This window comes from Diabrotica undecimpunctata, chromosome 2 (assembly GCF_040954645.1).
Source record: "Diabrotica undecimpunctata isolate CICGRU chromosome 2, icDiaUnde3, whole genome shotgun sequence".
Lineage (NCBI taxonomy): Eukaryota > Metazoa > Arthropoda > Insecta > Coleoptera > Chrysomelidae > Diabrotica > Diabrotica undecimpunctata.
In genome coordinates this window covers 131,142,841-131,164,247 of record NC_092804.1, presented here as the reverse complement: position 1 = coordinate 131,164,247, position 21,407 = coordinate 131,142,841, and the positions used below count along the sequence as shown (strand labels likewise).

The following is a 21,407-nucleotide window of genomic DNA, read 5'->3' as shown; positions in this document are numbered from 1 at the left end:
ATCCTTTTATATAAATATTATGATCTTTGGGTACCTATTCCCCAAATCAAAATATAATAAAACTTAATGAATGCAGATGTAAGCACATATATGTCCCAATAATTTCGTCTTTATTCATTAGGTACTTAAATACAATTTCAATTATGGTGGTTTGAATAAATATTGTAGTGGAAGTGGGAAACCCACCGAAATTGTCTTATTTGGTACTTTCTGCACAGTATAAGTATATTCTTTTTAAGCAGTATACTGTGCTTTCTGTATAAAGTGTTACTTCTTAATAATTTTGGAGTTTAGAGCAGAGTGTAAGTCTAACAAAAAAAAATGAGTGACAATAGTAACAGTAGTGTATTTAGTGATAGTGATAGTAGTCATCCAATAAAAAAAAATAAAATAACCAAATCTGGAGAAAAAATATTTAATGTTAAGTGGTTAGAAGATCCTTCTTTTAAAATGTGGGTTAAGGCTTTGCCACATAATATTAAAAAATGTATGTGGAAAGTGTCTAATGCAGAAATTTTATGTGGCAAAAGTGAAAACTGCAAAAACATGCTGCAGGTAAGAAATATTTCAAAAAATGACTGCTATTAAATCTAGTTCAAGTATTTCCTCGTTTTTGGCAACTGGTAATACTTCTTTAAAACACCAAAATGCCGTGAAAGCCACATTCTTATATTTCTGTTATAAAACTCATTTTGTAAACGGGAGGGAATTTTTTCATAAAAGTGGGAATTTTTAAGGCAAGTTGAGGGAAAAAGCTTGCAACAAGGTTGGCAACACTGTAACTATAAATTACAATGCATGACAGCAGAAACAGAGACAGCTTAACTAAGGATGATAAGCAATCATATTAGAAAAAAGGATAGAGATATATTCCCATGTGTTACGTGAAAGAACCGTTCATTGTGTGTATATAGAATTGAAAGAATGAACGTATATTTGCTTGTTTTGAAACATCAAACAACTGGAGCTGGAAAACATTTCTTGTCAAATTAACCTCAATTAAATGTAAACAAACTCTTTGGGAAAATAAACAGCTTGAGTCATATCAACTAAATATTCGTTGATTGTATTAAATAGTATTTCAAAATTTGCTACATTCCAGTTCGAATCTACTCCTTATTACGAAATGATAGAAATGAGGTTCTTCAACAATCCTTTTGAAGATTATACGCCAGAACGGCTACAAGAGGTTAGTTTTTATAGATGTTAGTTTTTGGGTATGTATATTTGTGAATACTTATTTTTTATTTACTTACTCTGTTAATTTACCTATTTTATTAGATTTGATTAGATTAAACATCGAAAATTAACTGGATATAGTAAGGCACACAGTTTTCCAAATGACCCTATTATATGTATTATTAACTACATAAAGTCTTAATGTGAGCGTTCATTTTTCTTTTTTTTTATTCAGTTGTTGATGATAACAAATATATAAAGGAAAACTTAATTATTTCCTTGTCCAAATTATTATTTGTCTCCAAAGACAGTAGACTTATCAAAAGCAGCGAGGGAGCAGACAATCTTCCTTGAATATTTGTGTCATTTTTAACCCTCATATATAGTAGATGCAGACTCTCTTCTTTACAATTGATTTATTTTTATATTGATAGCTTCTCTGAACATCCATGAGATGGTGTGATGCTCTTCTAAACACTATAGTATTTTGAAGAAATTTTGGGGTTTGTCTTGTGTAATGATATGTTCTAAAATGGCTGATTTTTTACAGTGACCAAGATCAGCGTGGGCACCAGCAGTCCCCTGTCCGAAAGGAAAGGACATAGCTATACATGTATAGTTTTGTATTTTATATTGGTTAATAGTATGTGTATACTGATCGAAGTTATTTGAAGTTATATCTTTTACGCCACTTCCCTTGGTCGTTTATAGCTTTAATTTTTTTGCTTGAATATTCTCAAAAGTCATTCATCCTTCTGTGTTAGGGTACATGTTCTTGTCCCATATGTGAGGACCGGTCTCAACAATGTTTTGAATATAATAATTTTAGAACTTCTATTATAGAAGACGAATATTATATATAATCTATATATTATAGAATATTATATATAATATTCGTTGGATGTTTTGGAATTGTTTTGGAGTCCATAGTAAGTATACTCTATTTGTAAGGTTTATTCATCTTTTCATTTTTTTGCTTGTTTTGTGAGTAGTAGTCATCAGTGAGCCAAAGTATGTGAAGCTTTTAACATGTTCAAAGATATGACTTACAAACACTGTTTTCCATTCCTCGTTTGCTGTAGGATCCCTAGTAACCAACATGTACTTGATTTTGTCTTCATTGATGACTAGAGTAATCTGTTTCTCAGCTGTTTCCAAGATTCTGAGATACTTCTTTGCCTTAGTTGGTCAATTGTATCTGGTTGTGTGATGCACTTTTTAAGCAACTCTATAGAAAAATATCTAATGGAGTTAAGTCAGGAGATCTTGGTGGCCACTCTATATGTCCCCGTCAGCCAATCCATCTTGCCGGAAAAACATTATCTAGATAATTTCGCACCTTAGCGGCATAGTGGGGCGTAGCTTCGTCTTGCTGAAATATGACGTTTTGAGGGAACTCTTGCGGATGATTTGTAATTGTATTATTGATTGATAGCGGTATCTCGGTCTCCAACATATTTACCTAATATGCCTGCCCAAACATTTAGTTTTTGTGGAAATTGCATGTGATCTTCTCGAAATAATCTGTGATTTTCATCAGACCAGTATCTAACATTTTGATGATGAACGTCACCATTCAAAAAAATTCGCTTCTTCACTAAAACAAATGTTTTGAACATAATTAGAGTTCTGTGCATTGTGCAATATTATTGGTCATGGCGTCGCAATATTCCATCCGTCTATCTGGGTCATCCTCTGTTAATTCTTGAACCATTTCTATTTTGTAAGGATGAAATTTATTTCTCTTCAAAATCTTTAAAATTGTTTCCTGATCTACTTGATCTTCCTGTCAGTTTCTTATTTTGAACACTACCAGTCTCAAAAATGTGCTTACAACTGACTTAAAATAGTGCCTGTCTATTGGATGGTCAGGATAGCGTTCATTAAATATTCTTACTGACTCTCAATAATTCTGGCGAGCTTCTCCATAAATTATGATCAATCAAATTCGAGGTTGTACCATTTTTAAAATTCACAATAAAAAAATTTCTTTGAAAATAGCAACAAAACCAAAGTTATTAATACTATTTATTTATGATAGCTGTCAAAAAACAGTCTAGTTGCTATGCAACGAAAGAAAATTATTAGGTAAGTTTTTTGACCAAATCTAGAGGTACATATATTGAAACTCTTTCTTGCATAATTTAGATTCTGTAACCAAATTTTCCATTTTCTGATTTTCGAACTGATTTTTGGACCAAAGTATTATACATTTTTGAAATCAGTATTTGAAAAGCTTTTAAATGAAGTGTCACATGATGTACTTTCCCATTTAAAAAATCAAAGTTATTACTGTCACCTGAAGAAGGACTGCGTAAAACTGTCTGAGCTTTTTGCTTACATGCTAAAAATAAATAAGTTACTAGGGGGACTTATTCCTTTTTCTTCTTCTCGTAGCACTACAACCCGAGGTGGGTTTTGGCTGACTGCACAACTTGCTTCCATCTTGAATGGTCGTCCGTAATAGTTGGGTCAGTGGGTAGCCCCATTGTTCTTAGATCTGTCCATATATTGTCTCTCCATCGCATTTGTGGACGTCCTAAGGGCCTTCTTCCTGTGGGGGCTTCCTCCCAACACTTACTCCATATATATATATATATATATATATATATATATATATATATATATATATATATATATATATATATATATATATATATATATATAAGAGAAAAGCAGTACTCGAATGACTCGTTTGGAAAAAATATATAAATATATAAAGTTTTGGATGGGCTGGAGTCAATTATTGACTCCAACCCCTCCAAACCAGATATATATATATATATATATATATATATATATATATATATATATATATATATATATATATATATACAGTGTAGGTAAAACTTTATGGTCGGTATGTGTCTTACGTGAGATGGAGTGAGAAACACCTATATAGAGAGGTATATTAGGTCAGCCCGTTATATCGTCGAAATAGCATTAGTGGAACTAAGAAAAGAGGAGAAGTTCAACATTGCCAAACTTATTGGTTTTATTTGACCTGTTGTCTTTTTAGCATTTTAACAACATTCTAAGATAATCAAATTTGGGCGAATTGATTTAAATGGCAGCTTCCTGTTTTTTATTTTAAATTTGCCACAATTTTTCTTTTCACTAAGTTTAATTTAACATTTTGATTTCGACTTCGGAAATCGTTTTATGTAAATAAAATTTATTAATGTTTCGTATTTTAAGTACGATTTCCGAATTGGAAATCTAAACATCAAAATAAGCTTATTTTAAAGTCACGTTGTGCCTTATTCGCAATAAAAATAATAAATTGAAATATCAAACCACAATAAAAAACCTTCATACGAAATTATTTGGCAACGTCTCATGTCGCGTAGTCAAAGCACCGAATCAAAGTAGAACACAGGTAACGAACGAGTAGAGGTGGGCATTCTTTTTTTTTCTAATCCTGAGAAAACTAATAAATATTTTTGAAAAATTTAAACGCAGAATGAAAGAATACATTATTACCGAGGGCCGAAAGTCTCTGAAAACTTCTATAATGTTTATTTTAAAAAGTTACAGGGGCGAAAAAAGAGAAAATTTAGTGTGATTTTGAATTTTAAGTATCTCATTCAAAAAACTTTTTGTTTATTTCGGCCCTCGGCAATAATGTCACCTTTCATTCTGCGTTTAAATTTTTCAAAAATATTTGTTAGTTTTCTCAGGATTCGAAAAAAATGAATACATTTAAAAAGCATTGGCCTGAAATTTAGCGCCTACGCTCTTAACGCGACTAAACCGATTTTCGTAAACAATAACTATGATTGTTTAACAGTAGTTTCAAGTAAGAAAGTACCTACATAAACAAACATAATGGCTATTATCGTTTATGTGTATATTTATTGAAGTGAAAGAAACTAATCAAGGATATATTTATTATAACTTGAAAAATAAACTAAACAATACAAATAGTAAATCGTACTTACATTTACATTACACGTTATTATTAAATCGCGAATCGTCTAAATTGACATTTAAAAACGTAAGTTTTTCTACTTGACTTCTTGTTAACCGTATTCTTCTTTTATTTAAAATTAAAACCAGATTTTGAACATGTGTTCACATTTACAATACTTTTTGCTAAACCCGATATTAGTAATTGTACTACGTCGGATACTATGGATGTAAGGTTACCGTTTGCTAAAATTTTATTGCAAGATTCTTGAAGGCAGCGTACCATAACAATCACTGATCTACCCTTCAAGTATTTTTGGCCACTCATTGTACTTGTTATTTCTTAAGGCCGTAAAATTTGGGAAAATTGAAAATAAATAATCCAGTCTTCATTATTTAGATTTGGTCCAAGTCTAAGTCTGTATTAACTAATACAAAAGTGGAACGGATTGCCTCTTCTAACTCGGTCATTCTTTTTAACATGTAATAGGTGAAGTTCTACCTAGTTTCCACGTCTTGGATTGGCCGTTTGGGAACTTTGTTGTGTTTTAATTGATACTTTAACAGCCTTTCAAAAGATAAGGTACTTTTTTTGAAATGTGTTTTTTTAGAAACTGAAATTTGAAATTAGTGAAATAATTTCACTAATTTCAAAAGCGATCTTTTCTGAATTATGGTTTCCAGAAAAATGGCAGCAGCCTAATAAAATCGTTTTAGATTCTAAATTTTCGGTTAAATATTGTCCTGTTAATGCGATGTAACTCAGTTACTCCATATGTCCAAAGGTCAGTAGTAATACAGATATTTTCTACTTCTTTAACAACTTGTAATCTAATAATTTGCTTAGTTTTGGTATAACATTCCTGAAGTAATGAGCCTGACGTAATGAACAAGTTTTTCTTGTTGGTGGTTTATATCCAGGAATCCACCCTGCAAACTTTTTAAAAGCTCGTTCTTCAACTATGGAAAACGGATGAAACGAGTCTTTGCATAGGTTTATTAAATCCATATCTATTTGTTTCTTTTGTTCTAAACTAATATTTTTATTATTGGAAGTATCCATCACCTTTTGACGTTTGGGTCGCGGTAGCAGTATGTCAGTACTTGTAGTAGAAGTAGTCGAAACGGACAGAAATGCGTCAGGAGAAGTTTCAATCATTGCAATATTCAGAAAGTGGACCATAAAAGCTGCATCTTCTACAAATGCGCATTTTTTGAAAATAAAATATTATTCTTATACTAGGTCAATAATTTTGACTAAGAAAAATAATTCATAATTGAATATTTACAATAAATAAATCCTTTGACGAACTATCAATAAAGATTTGAAATCGAAAATGCAGATCAATCGTAAATCGAAACTCATTCATTAATCAGAATACCTAGTTATAAAAAACAAAAGAAAGAGTTAAGAAGCTGGTTACTTCTATAAAAAAAAGAAAAAGAAGATTGTACTAGTGAAAATCAACCAGTACAAGAAAAAGAAACTGATAAAGATGACTTAAGTCCATGGTGTATTTTTGATGAATTTATTAGACATGACTCATCTAAACATACACCTGTATCTAGAGATATAAAAGAAGTCGACATGTATTTGTCTGATGATATTACCCACAAAAAATTTCGAACGGTGATTGGAACTGTCCATTACAGTGATGGAAAAACCATCGCCATGTATATCCTAACTTAACCACTATATTCATAAAATATTGTAGTATTGTAACAAAATCTGTTCATTGTGAACACATGTTCAAAATCTGGTTTAATTTTAAACAAAAGAAGAAACAATAAGAAAAGTGGAAAAACGTATGTTTTTAAATGTCAATTTAGATGATTCGCTATTTAATAATGTGTCATGTAAATGTAAGTACTATTTGTATTGTTTAATTTATTTTTTAAGTTATAATAAATATATCCTTCGTTAGTTTCTTTCAATATAATAGCCAATATGTTTTTTGTGTACTAGTTTATTTGAAACTATTGATAAACAATCAACTAGTTACAGTTTACGAAAAACGGTTCCGATAAAAATGTCAACGACCCACCTCTAGTTTCTTAGAATCGGAACCAGAGATCTCAGATCGGAACTAATCGAAACTAATCGGAACTAATCGTCTTACTACTGGGCAATGGGCAGCAATAAGAAATGTGGAGGGGAGACCAAGGGGAAATATGATTGTTATCTTTGTCTGTTCGCTGAAAATATGATTTTATATCTGCGTTAGATATCCTGTTAAATTTTACCATACCGACCATAAAGTTTTACCTACACTGTATATATATGTATGTATGTATTTTGTTAATATAGAGCTATCTAAAGAAGAATCTAATTAGAGTAAGCAGGGTAATAAAAATGACTTGTATGAGATTTTATCAATGTTCACAGAATAATATAGTATAGATCACTTAATTTTATATTTTTTATAATTTTACCTAATATTTATGATTCAGGAAATAATTTAATTGCCAATCAGCGTCATATTTAATTAGTTAACACATAAAAATATTTTTATTTTACAGAGTAAAAACAAAGTGAGTCAAAGCATAAACATGAAATGGAAGTCAACTATGGAAAACTTACATACCTTGGATTTTAGTGACTATACTGTTTATACAGGTACTGCCGGCGTAGCTCTACTTAAATTATTGCAAGATCCCGACAACCCTAAGAATTTAAAGGTATATTGTAAAATAATAATTTGGGAGAAACATAAGAGGCGTACACTTAAAGTTTTGCACAAATAATAGAAGGAAAATATGTTTATGGGAAAAATCCGCTTTATTGTTTTTCAAAGTATTTGTCTATTTGTCAAAGATCGATACACTTTGCATCCAAACAAACCAATCGTCGCGTTGAAGTATTCATGCCAGTTTGAAATAGGTATCTTTGAAATGACATTTTTGTATGCTTTGATCGCCCCATCTGACAATGAAATGGCACGGTGCCATGTCAGGACTGTATGCAGTCCTGACATGGCACCGTGCCGAGCCCACCAAATCGAAGGTTATCGCCTTCAAATACTAGGATGTTATACGCGCCGTGTGAGAGCTGACATTGACAAGAGGATGTGACGATTTTGGTTGTTTTTGCGAAGTTTTTGCTAATGGTTGTATACCTTTCAGCATTGACGGGTCTATAATTCTCCGAAATCTAGGAAATATGTCAATTTTTTCTAAAAAAAAAACTCGTTTCCATTTGTTTGCCAATGCTCTGAGCGGTACCAAAAATTTTAGCTGCCTCCTATGAATCTTGAGTTTGGCACGGCACCAATCCACACGTCACTTATTATAGGCAGCAGTCAAATCATGAGGAGTCCAACAACTGCTTGTCTTTCTCACTGCCTAATAGCCAAGGAAAATTGTTTGTATTTGATTCATTACAGTGCACGATTCAGTACATGAATCTCATGATGGGTACCATTTGCTTCTATCAACCGCACACAGTGTCAATGTTTTCCGGGACAAAAGAAATGTTAAGATATACGAAATCGTATTTACGAAGTTGAATGCTAAATGGCTCTGTGCAAAACTTTCAGTGTACGCCTCGTATATACAGGATGCGCCAAATCTCTTGTTTTCTTTTGTTATGGCTAAACTATGGAGTATATAAAAATGTTGATAGCAAAAATGATGTGTATTAAACAGGTCTATAATTTGAAATTCTTTTCGAATATACAGAGTCAGTCAGAACAACGGAATCGGAAATCGTTTTCAAAAAAAATTTAAAATAAAATTAATAAAATCATTACTTTACCTGTAAATATTGACAAACAGGCGTATTTGGCCAATTCGAGTCAATTTGTAAACATTTATAGGTTAAGTAATTGAAAATTTTATTTTAAAGGTTTTTTGAAAACGACCCCAATTTGTCTATTGAAACGTCAAAACAAATGTAAAATGTAATTCCCATTACAATAAATTGGGGTTTAATCCCATTGTTTTGTATAAAACTTAATGAGGTCGCTGGTTAAATGATATTCGATAAATAATAATAACGAAAAAATGAAATAATTTGTTTGTGAATAGATTAGCGACAAATAGCGAACACAACTGTAAATAAATTAAGAAATTAACTGGTCTTACTCATTATTGATGTTTTTATAAAGAATATAGACTTACCCTTTGAAATATTGGAATCGTAGCCAAGGAAATCTCGTTGGTACCGCGTCGGGGCGCCCGCCGACGCTCGATGGCAAGAACCTATCACGCACTAGGTCTGTATGGTTCGCTGTCTTGAGATGAAGTGTTTTGCGTTGAGACTTAAGACGGTCAGAAAAGAACCTCCTAACCGTTACGTGTGGTCTGTATACCAAGAGGGTACACCAATAAATCACTCTATTGTGTTGCGATAATTGTTCTGGTAATACGAACCGTACACTTGTTTCTATATTGGCGACACAAAAGAAGTCAAATTCTTCGTACTTAAAACGAAATAGATGAGACAACCAGTTTTTACAGGAAGCAATATATTTTACCAAAGTCGTTAGAATACAGGATTGAATTAGGTCACATTATAGTACACGTTAAAAGAAAAATATTAATAATAAAAATATGAAAAGAAATAGTATATACTTTCCCAAACACCCATATAAAATAATATTTAAATCAAGACTATTCTTGAAAACTTCCTCTCTATCTGATCTGGAGTTATGTCCTCCCATGGTGACCTTAGTTCTAATGGCTCCAAATTCATCTTCTTGGTTTAAGAGATGAATTATCTTGACCCAACTACATTTGAATACTCAAGGATTCTAGACTCTAGATTTATCGAGCTGAAATACAGACGACACAATTTCAAGAAGATCCTGTAGGGTGTTTAATAAGGATTTAAATGAAAATAAACTGAAACAAACATAAACTGAATGATATGAAATGTAATATCTTACCGATACCTTTTTTAATACCTTTGACGGTTCTGCTTCTATGGATATCAGTATATTTTATTTAAAAATTGTCTCCAGGATGAATGAATATTTTTTTATTTCTAGGAGGTTATAAAACTGCTTTCGCTTCACAAACTGAAAGGAAGAAGGCACACTTTCCTATGCGGTGATGCAGGACCACTTGCGATAGGAATAGTGGTACACAGCAAATTGGGAAATCGTGATGAAGTTTCACAACTAATATCAAAGTAATTTTTCTTTATTACTCCAAATATTTTTTGAAATTGTATTTTAATCCTATTATTATAATTATAATTATCTACTCTTTATGCATATGACTTTTTAGATGTTTCATTAAATAACGAGCCGTTGAAAAAAAAAACGTAATTAATGCAGGCCTTGGATGCCTTCCTTCTTTCAGATGGTTAGTCACTCATACACTCATAATTTAAGTAAAGTATTTTCTACCTAAGAAGACCGCTTTGCAATTAAATGCTGGTAACTTTATTACTAGCGGACCAGATAAGCGGTGATATATTTTACAATACCTTTATGAATAACATTTTACTGCCCTGTTGTTTCAATCAGCACTGCTCAACAAGTTATCGTTTATTGGTTTTAATATTTTATTGCAATAGTACGAGTACGGAATATTTATTTAAACAGTGAATTTATTACATGTTAATTTTTTTTTAATTAATGTATTTCTTAAATCCACACAAACATTGAAAAATGATTCATGCTATTTAAAAATATCTTTCTGTTAACGACACTGTTATAGACAAAGTAGATCAAATTCAAACTTGTCATCATATTACACTTCTGTTTATCGTTAAAAATTAATTGATGGTCGTGGGTTGTATTGGTGTTATTTAATAATTTAGCAAAATACGTAATCAGCAAAAATCTTATTTAAAACATGCAAACGGTTTTTCCAATCATAATCAATGCAGTGTTTATGCTTGTTTAGCATTGGCTGTTAAATAATTTGTGTTCGATTGTTTCGTCTGTTTTACAACCCTCGTCCTTTTTAGGGTTTTTGTAGTTGTATATAAGTACCTATTTTTTTATAGTAGTGTAGTGAAGCGGTACTTTAAAGTAAAACGAGTAATTTGGAAGAAAATAAAATACAGTGTTATCTCGAGAAGAACGGCGTTTAGTTCTGAAAGTAGAAAGTTATTTCAATTTGGAAAAAAATAATATGAGTCCATTGACATCTGTTATGGCAGTTCAGAAACGCACATGCGATGCTTGCGGTATCTCAGAGAGGACATTCCGAAGAATTAATAACATGAGTGAGGATGAAATAAATAAAGTAAGCAAGAGAAATCGTCGACATCCAAAAAACTTTAGATTTGCACCAGTTGCAATTAAAAATATTGTATATAATATGTATAAAGCCAAAGAACATGTAACATTAGTGCTGTGTTACAAGAAATAAAAGACAAGGAACTGTGTGATATTAGTTTAACAAGTTTGTGGAGAGTGCTGAAACATTTAGGTTTTCGATATAAAAAGACAAATAATAGACAAGTATTGTGTGAACTCTCTAATGTTGTTTCAAAACGGTGGCATTTTTTAAGAAAATACATGAACAATAAAACGTCTGATAGTCCGAGGCAAGTTGTATTTTTAGATGAAACTTGGATTTTCGCTAAAGGAAATATGTCAAAATCATCCTGGCAAGATGGCACCACGAAATGTTATTCTTCTAGTCGTTCGGGTAATGGTAAATGCTACATTATATTTCATGCTGGAAATGATGAGGGTGTTATTCCTGACGCTAGTTTAATTTTTTCGTCCACAAAGAATACAGGTGATTACCATGGAAATATGGATGCAAATATATTTGAAGAATGGTTTGAAGAAAATTTGTTAAAAAAATTGGAGCGACCATCCATAATAGTGTTGGATAATGCATCCTACCACTCAAGAGTAAAAGAGAGGTTTCCTTCAAGCAGCTTGACAAAAGAAGAAATAAAGTTGTGGTCGACAGAAAAGAAAATGTATCACAGTGACATATTTTTAAAAGTCGATTTACTTCAAAGGTGTGGAGAGCACATAATTCAAAAGAAATTTGTTACTGACCAAATGGCTCTTAAATATGGCCATGAAGTTCTTCGACTTCCGCCCTACCATTGCCACTATAATACAATTGAGTTAGTTTGGGGCATAGCCAAAATTTTTTATGATAAACATACATCTAAAACAACAGATGACGCTAGCGTTCTTAGTTTATGGAAAGAATCGCTAGAACAAATAAAGGCAAATAAAAGCAATGTCAAAATTGTATTAGACATACGGAAGACATAATCGTTGTCTTTTCAAACCGAGCGAGTTATAGATGAGGCCGGCCTCTAAGTATTCGGATAGACAATTCAGATAGTGACGACTCTGAGAGTGAAATATCAGACAGTGAATAGGACAAATCGTTTGCTAAAAAGAAGTAACAAAAAAGTGTTACGGAAATTCAATTCGGACTTTGTGGTGTGTTTTAGTTAAACGATAAAGTACCTTCGGTCTAGTTACTGAACTGCATACTCTCAATAGCTTTGGTATTAATTACTGGACTACACGTGTTTAAACCTTTTGTTCTGTTAAAAACTCGGAACTGATTTAGTGCCAATTTGTTTCAAGGTTATATTTAATACAGTGTCTGCAGAAAATAAAGTCTTGGATGTATTTTATTCAAATTTGGACATACCATCAACTTGGCAAGTATTTTTCAATTTTACTGCATACAAAACCATTCGTATAATTTTCACTCTACGCAAAATACAGAATTATAGAGACCTTGATGAACATTTCATGTCGACAAATAATTTCGAGTATTCGAAATATTCCGTCCCACTTCTTTTAACACGCCCTGTATATACATATTATATTCATTTTATTTGCCTTTGATATAGTAAAATCCAATATTACTGAACATAAAATACAGGAAATTAAATATTTTTACTTTTTAAGCGATCAGAATTAAATACTAACGCCCCACTGTTTAAAGCCCACTGATTAGGGTAAAAGGACTTTAATACGTAACCTAACTTGTACATACTCAAGAAAATAAAATAGTTTAAAGAACGTTTAAACCATTTTGGTTACTTTTGTAACATATAAGGATTATTTGCAGTAATATAATTAAATTCATTAAGTCATTTGAAATCAAATCTCATTTTGATACTGATACTGAATTTAGCTACGTTATAAAATTTAATATTTAAAATATTTTTTTATAAACGCTACATATTACATTATTCTTATATTCTTATTATTTAATATTAATTAATATTTTTGTGCGGTCTCTATTCTAAACATGTTGAAGATTCTAAACAATAAATTTTGTGTTCTTTGTGCGTATTTAACTAAATTTTCATTTGATTGCATGTTTTTTTTATTTTAACGCACAGTTAATCCGTTGCAAAGAGAACTTAGGTTAGTTAAAACTGTTTTCATGTTTTCTATGCGTATATAATTTAAGATCTTTTTTATGTGTACCTATATGTTATGGTTAAAACGCGAATATCGCATAATACTAGAATTAATTACCCGGATAGAGTTAGAATTATCCAAGCACAGTGGATAAAGCTACATTTTTGTGAATATTTCGTTGTATTCTGGATTTATCCGGTTAATATTATATTATGCTGTTCAAATCAATAAATGTTTCTAATTTGGAGTAAAAATAAATATGATTTTTATCGCTGTTAGTTATAGCAAGTTGTCAATGCTTAGTTATATCTTTTGGACAATAATTCGGTAATAGATTCTTAATAAAAAAAAAGAAAGCAAATAAAATTTAAACGTAATTAGTGTTACTTATAACCAAGTTATACCTTATATGTACTGCTTTATCCATTACTTTGACATTGGATATATCTAGAATCAGCCAGATAAATCAAGAAGTTATCAATCTCCTTTGTCTTTTATCCAGCCAATTAGGATAATACGCAAAGTATTCGGGTAAAACTAATTTCGGGGTATACTTTATGATACTTGATATTTTAATATATTTTTGATATAGTGAATCCTGTCATGTTTTTATTTTTATGATATTTGTATTTCGTTAATGTTTTCATATAATTTTGATATTCTATTTGTTTTTTTGGGATTCAAAAGTTAAAAAAATGGGGCGCCCTTTTTGTTTTAGGAATTATTCTGTTCCTTGTTCTTTTTGTTGTCTTATGTCTATCTTTCTTGTGTTTCTCACCTCTATAAACTACTCCCCATACTCTACCAGGACTGAGCAACGGTGCCTTCGTGTTACATAGTTTATTAGTATTCTAAGTGATATTTCATTCATTAAACATTACAATCCCTAGGGATTATTAGCTAACGCCATGGCGTTTAAAATCATATTTTTGGGTGAGGTGGATTATTATGGTGGATTATTGGTAGTAGAAGGAAAGGTAGAAGGCCGAAGATCAAGAGGAAGATCTCCGACACGATGGGCGGACCAAATAAAGACTTTGGTGGGAAAATACCTACATGAAGCCGTCCATATGACACAGGATCTCAGCACGCCAGTGTCAACACAGCGGGAATGAAGAGGAGGTGTGTTTGTTGCTTTAGTGACTCTTTTCCATTTCTTCCTGTCTTTGTGCTGAACTTTACAGTCTTTAACATTAATTGTTCTTATATCTTCTTCTATATCATCCAACCATCTTCTCCTAGACCTTCCTCTCCACCTGGTCCATAATGATGTTCAGTTAGTTATCCTTCTTAGCTTATCTGAGTGTGGGCGTCTCTGTATATGTTCTAAGTTTACTTCTTGGATATTTAGTTAGTAATTAATAATTATGACAATGTTTAATATATGTTTAATTCGAATTCTTAAGAAATAAATGTATTTGATGTTTTAGATTAACTTCGCTGAATAAAGATGTGTTAGATCTTCATTCCGACATAGCCAATGAATATATGTACGGTAGAATTGGATATCTATATGCAATACTTTACGTCAACAAATACATTTCACCTCCTCCTTTTGATGATAACTATATTAGTCAGGTAAGTTAGTTTGCCATATCACCTCACTTAAGAGATTTTATATTTCTTAGCTTATTTATATATTTATATGTATACTTCCTTCAGTGTCCAGCTTTCAAGTCCATACTGTAGTATCGAAAACACGTAACATCGTAAAGCTCTTACTCTCAGTTCCAATCTAAGGTCTTTGTTGCAGAGAATTGTTTTCATTTTTACAAACGTATTTCTTTTTATTTCTATCCTTATTTTTGATGTTTGATCATTATTTTCGGAAACCCAGTTTCCCAGATATTTGTATTTTTAACCTTTTCTATCGGTACGTGTTTAGCCTTTTTAATATTCATTTTTAGTCCATATTTGTCACAGTAACTGTTTGTCTTATTTAGTAGTAGCTGTAGTTATTCATCAGAGCTTGCCATAATCACGGTGTCATCTGCATGTCGTATGTTGTTAACAGTTCTTCCGTTAATTATTATTCCTTCACTTTCAGATAGTAACGCCTCTTCAAAAATGGATTTACTAATTTGGTACAGTAAGCATTATTATATTGCGTAAAGATAACGAAACACCTTTTTTATTGTTAAGTGGATCATGATTAGCTCTCTCTCTCTCTCTCTCTCTCTCTCTCTCTCTCTCTCTCTCTCTCTCTCTCTCTCTCTCTCTCTCTCTCTCTCTCTTCGTCAACCTTTATTCAATTCATCCACTTCTGAATGTAGTTATCTCCCAATTGCTTTCATATCTGCTTCTCTGAGATTCTCCTGCGCCAAACTCATCCACGTTACTACTGCCGATGCTACTACAATCGACTACGTATCTTTTTCGTCTTTATCGAGATTAGTCTTTGTTTGTTCTGAAGCTATTTTCTTGTGGCATTTTAAAGTAATTAGTATTTTAATGGGAATAAGCCACAATTGAAGGGTAAAATAAGTTTATTGACGTTTCAATCTCCAATTCGGAAATCGTTCTCAAAATAGAAACATTAATAAAATAAACAAATTTTGTTTGAAACGTCAATAAACTTATTTTAACCTTTAATTATGGCTTATTCCCATTAAAATAGTAATTAGTCTTTATTTATTTCGTAAAACATATATTACGAAATATTTTTTTTTTTTTTACAGATAATAGAGACCATTTTAGTAATCGGTCGTAATATCTCAAAAGCAGGTAGATTTAAGTGTCCTATAATGTACGACTGGCACGACAGTTACTACATGGGAGCTGCACATGGACTTGCTGGTATTTTATATCTTTTGCTGCAAGCAAGAGCATATCTTAGTGAAGACGACTTGAACAATGTGATCAAACCTACCATTGATTATTTACTGACCCAGAGGTAAAGTACTTAAATCTTATTCAGGTGGTCCATACTTTATTTTATTCATGTTGTATTTAGTTACAGTAACGCCATGGTTGAATGAAAGTTCATGACTTATAAGAACTAAAATTGCTTGTACAAAACGATGTATAATAATTATATACTAGTCAATGTCGGAAACTACAATGCAATGATTATTATAAGTCTATAATAATATACAAATATCAGTACTAATCTAAAATCAATTGTTAGAATAACTAAATTTGTACAATAATTTCCATTACAATATTGCTGTATGGGCATTTACAAATACGTTCTCGTAAAATTCTTCTATCGCATAGGGATACATAGACATTAGGTACTCTTTAATTCGATTTATAAACACTATAGTTGAATTAAAACTTTAAATTTTTTTGGAAGTCTACTACAGGTTATTTTGTGCATTATTTTAAACCGAAAACAGAGGTTTCATACTTATTCTTAAATGAAAATAAGGTACTACAAACTGCCCTTATTTCGATTGTTTTGATAATGAACATCACTGTTACACAAAAGTTCTTTGTTTTTTTATGAATTACATACACCAATTATGAATACACCGTTTTAACGTGTCCCAGATATGTTCAGTTGGATTTATGTCGGAGCTGCGTAGGGGCCAGTCTAAAGTTGTAATTATTGCGAGTAATAATAATGTAATAATAATTGCGAGTCTCAACCCTAATAATTCCTTTGTTAATAAGTAGTTAGTTTGTCTAATCTGCCTCGACTTAGATATATATTGACTGCGACTGGATAGTAACCATCCACCACGACAAAGTTTCACTGCACATTGATGGGGAAATTGTTACAGGTTAGGTTGCGCTTTTTCTTTGCTTGCTGGTTATATGCCCAAAATTAAATTAAATCGATAAAAAGTGCAGTTTTAACAATGAACAATGTTTTGCAGGTTTCCAAGTGGCAACTTTCCATCTTCTATAGGAAGAGATTCCGATAAATTTGTTCAATGGTGTCATGGTTCCCCAGGCTTTGTATATTTATTGACAACTGCATACAAGGTAATTTAAAATTGTTTTTAGGATTTTTTTTGGTAATTTTAAATAAGAAATAATACAATTTTATATTTTTTAGATCTTTCAAGATACTCGATATTTACAAGCAGCATTAGAATGTGGCGAAATTATATGGCAGAGAGGTTTACTAAGGAAAGGCTACAGTTTATGTCATGGTGTTTCAGGAAATGCTTACTCATTTTTAGAACTATACCAAACAACAATGGTAAAGATTAAATATATTTCATTGTACTTTGATCAGATAAAAGGCATATATCGAGCACAGTTTAATTAAATCTTGCCCAAGTACTTTCGATCCCTAGATCATCTTCAGGGGCATCTGAAATAAGCTTATTTGCTCATTTATTCTTTAGTTCGATTTCTATTCCATTTCTGTGGGTCACTTTTTCTCCATCTAGTTAAATGTTTTTGGTCATCATTTACCGGTACTTCATCGGATATTTTCATTTTAATCGGATGCTGTAAAGTGGCTAGGCCGGTATATTCAATTTCACTATTTTGATCAGAAGAAGAATATGGTACGAGAACAGTTCTATTACGCATAGAATTTACAGTCTTGTCAACGGCATAGTTGGTGACTTCAATGAGAACGCCATTGTCTTTATCTACAGTATACTCCTTCGTTTCTGCAAAATTGGGAGTAGGTTTTATTACAGACTCGATACCTAAAATAACAAAACAATAACAAAAATAATATCGTTACCTGTAAAGAGTTGTCTTATTGACTTAAAATTATATTTAATTTTTTTATCATAAAGAAAAAATAACAACCAAATAGTAGGTATGTACCATCGAGTTAGAATCTATGGAGAGGGAATCACGTGACTAAAAACGATCTCACTTCGGCCATATTGTTTTGACACTTTTGACAGATCGTATATGTTTGTTTACGTTTGTTGTTTTTCGAATATTTTTAGTTTTATAATACTTTTATAGAAACTGTAATAATATATTGTGATAGTGCATAATAATGGTTTCTTGTTCTCAACGTAGTTGCAGTGGCAGAAGCAATGTTAATAAAAAATTTTCAGGAATAAAGTTCTACATGTTTGTATACAAATATGTAAACAAAGTAATGGCCCGTACTTCAGAGAATAAAATTGTATTTGACTGTATTAATTTATCTTTATGTATAATATATCGTGTTTTTAGTGTTTACCGCGGGATAAAGAAATCATAGTTTATTAAAAATGTATTGCACTTTGTAGATTATGATTAAATCTTCTGAATAACTAGTCATATTTTTATACTAGTTTTAATATTATTGAGTCCGGCCATGATCCTACCGCCATATTGGTATCAAGTATCACCGTTAGCCACGCCTACCTACGCCGTTTTTAATCATCGAGCAAAAAGACAAAAGAGGGAATCTAATCGTTATGAAAAGGAGACCAAAAAAGTGGCCTCTGATGGCGGACATATCCGGAAATGCGAATGCGCCAAATTTAAATTTCATGACACTTCACAATAATCATACAGTGGTGTAGGGGTTCTAATTTATCTATTTATTTGTTATATTACATAATATTAATATTACATAATATTAATACATAATACACTTAAAATACTTTTTTTAACACTAGAACACAATAAAGTTTTAATTAAATAATAACAATAATAGTCTAAAATGTGAAACAATTGTTAAAAAACTTCAATTCAAATACAAATAATCTTGCATGTGACAGTTGGGACAAACAATAACATCAGCAATAACATAACCCAACTAAATTTGATTTCTTAAACAAGGAAAGAGCCTCTCTTTCCTTGTTTAATGTGGCCTCTCAAGATGGCACTTCCTGTCTATCAATATTTTTGCCCCCACTACCTTTACATTCCCTCTTTTGTCTTTTTGCTCGATGTTTTTAATACACACGTTAATATGCTCATAGCTTCTCCATAGATTCTAACTCGATGGTATGTACGCATTGGCTACTTACTTATTAATTCCTCGGTAGTCACTGCTAACTGAAGTGTTTTATGACTTCGATCAATAATTCTTCTGACACTCTTATATCACCAGTAAAATAATAGAAGCTCGTCAAACTATGCACTTCGAATCTTATTTGCGTAAAATTCAAATTAAACAATATTTTTTAAGGTTAGAAAACCAACCGCTTTAGACAGATAAAACGCGTAAAAGTCGCGTTTGTTATAGAATGTTGACGCACACAATTCACTATGTTACTTGATGAGTTTTTGCATCTCTACGAACTGGTAAAAGGACTTAATGTGTATTTTGTACCTTTGTTTGTGATGACTTGATAAGTTTTTACAATCAAAAATAATGTTAATACGGAAGACGGTGGATGACTTTAAAATGATATTGTCAATATTTTGGACATGCTTTACATACCATATTTGTATAAATTGCGGTTAATTTTTATTAAAGAATGTAAATAATGAATAAGTTTAAAGGAGTAAAGTAATTTCCATAGATTTCGATTCTAGATCCGTTGATTACTTGAATTATTTTCATCAAAAATTTACCATTTTCTTCACATGCATTAAGTAACTTTTAAGTAACTAGCTTAACTTTTATAAAGGGAATATATACTATTTAAGGAAGTATCTATTTTAGGAAGAAAAACATCTCTACAGAGCCCTAAAATTTGCAGAATGGTGTATTGAATATAAAAAAGAACACGAAGAACACTCCCCAAACAGACCTAAATCTCTATTTGAAGGTATCGCAGGTCCAATGTATTTTTTGTTGGATATTCAAAATCCAATGGCAGCCAAATTTCCAGGATATACGCTATAAAGACTGATTTTTTATGTTTGTTTTATTGTATATTGTTTTTTATATGTTTGATATAAAATAAAACTGTTATTTTAAATTTCCAAAATATTAAAGGGGCAAATGACAGAGAATAAATGTATTTGTGTATTTCATAAATGAACTTGGGAATTTGTTTGTTATGAATGAACAATAGGCTAATCATCGATTCTAATCAGTCAATAAGTCATATTCTAAACAGCTAAAAAGTTTGTCTGTCTAATATGTTGTTTTATTTGCCTTTACCGTGTTTGAATATTTACAACACAAAACCAACTTTGGTCTCCAGCTTTTAATAAATTTTAATCTTCGTAATAGTTTTATGCACCTTTATAGTATGGTATAATTAGACCCAAACTCTGACATCCAAGGTAAAGTTATTCTCCAACACCAAATTGCCATTTTTTTTACCAATTGTACCATATTATTTTTAACACGTTCACTGCCAGTGCATATCGGAGGGATGCTTACACAGAGAACAACATTTTAGAAACCACGTAATAATTCTCTGTTGCTATGTCGCCTAATTACGTAACCATATGTTCTAGATATTACTTGCTTATTGTTTTGTGTGCATGCAAAGTTGCAGAGGAATTTGATCAAAGTGCTATATTTCAAAAGAAGATAAACCTTATCAATCAAAGGTTACCAAAAATACATAATGATGTTGTGTCGTAATGTTTTAAGGTTATTTATTCTAACCAAACAAATCATTAAAGAAAAATATTTCTATAGCAGTTCATTTTAAACTTTTTAGAATCATAGAAGATTAGTTTTAGTTTATTTTTAATATCTGTGGTTATAAAAGCAAAAGCTTTTACTAAAAATCTATTCGAAAACATCATGTTCTATTTTTAAGGAATAATTTTCCAAAAACATATTAATTTATAGCGATAGCGCGGTTATTTAAATTCACTAAAGATGATAAAATGAACTAATATGGAAATATCATAAATTGTATCTTATCTTTGTTTTCTTTATTACCTCATCTGAATCTAGGGCAGGAAAAATATGAGTACAGCTTAGATCGAGTGCCATTTATATGAAACAAATTCTAGAGTAACACAACAGATTAATATTAAAAACTTGGTTTACTACCTATATCTAAAGCTGCGTGCGAGAAGCTCACATTTATCAACCTGATTAATTTGTCAGGAATTCCGAAATTGGGCATTGCTTCCAATATTTTGTTTCGTATAACACTATCATATACTGCTTTGGAATCTGCAAACAGATGAAAGGCTTCGACATTAAATTCCCTGAATATTTTAAGGATCCGTCCCAAT

The 21,407-nt window shown here is 31.3% G+C and overlaps 1 protein-coding gene across 2 annotated transcripts; it reads left to right on the top strand.

Moving 5' to 3' along the window:
* The first annotated feature begins 881 nt into the window (after nucleotides 1–881).
* On the top strand, nucleotides 882–21,069 carry LOC140434880 (lanC-like protein 2). 2 transcript variants are annotated; one of them, XM_072523489.1, is made up of 8 exons: nucleotides 882–1,217; nucleotides 7,609–7,767; nucleotides 10,077–10,219; nucleotides 14,831–14,978; nucleotides 16,079–16,293; nucleotides 17,222–17,330; nucleotides 17,404–17,550; nucleotides 19,924–21,069. In XM_072523489.1, the coding sequence occupies exons 2-8, from the start codon at nucleotides 7,639–7,641 to the stop codon at nucleotides 20,104–20,106; spliced, it is 1,074 nt and encodes a 357-aa protein (XP_072379590.1). In that variant the 5' UTR covers nucleotides 882–1,217; nucleotides 7,609–7,638; the 3' UTR covers nucleotides 20,107–21,069. The 2 variants fall into 2 exon arrangements, with proteins under 2 accessions (XP_072379590.1, XP_072379589.1); XM_072523488.1 differs by having other exon boundaries at nucleotides 883–1,189; nucleotides 19,924–21,068.
* Nucleotides 21,070–21,407: the final 338 nt, after the last annotated feature.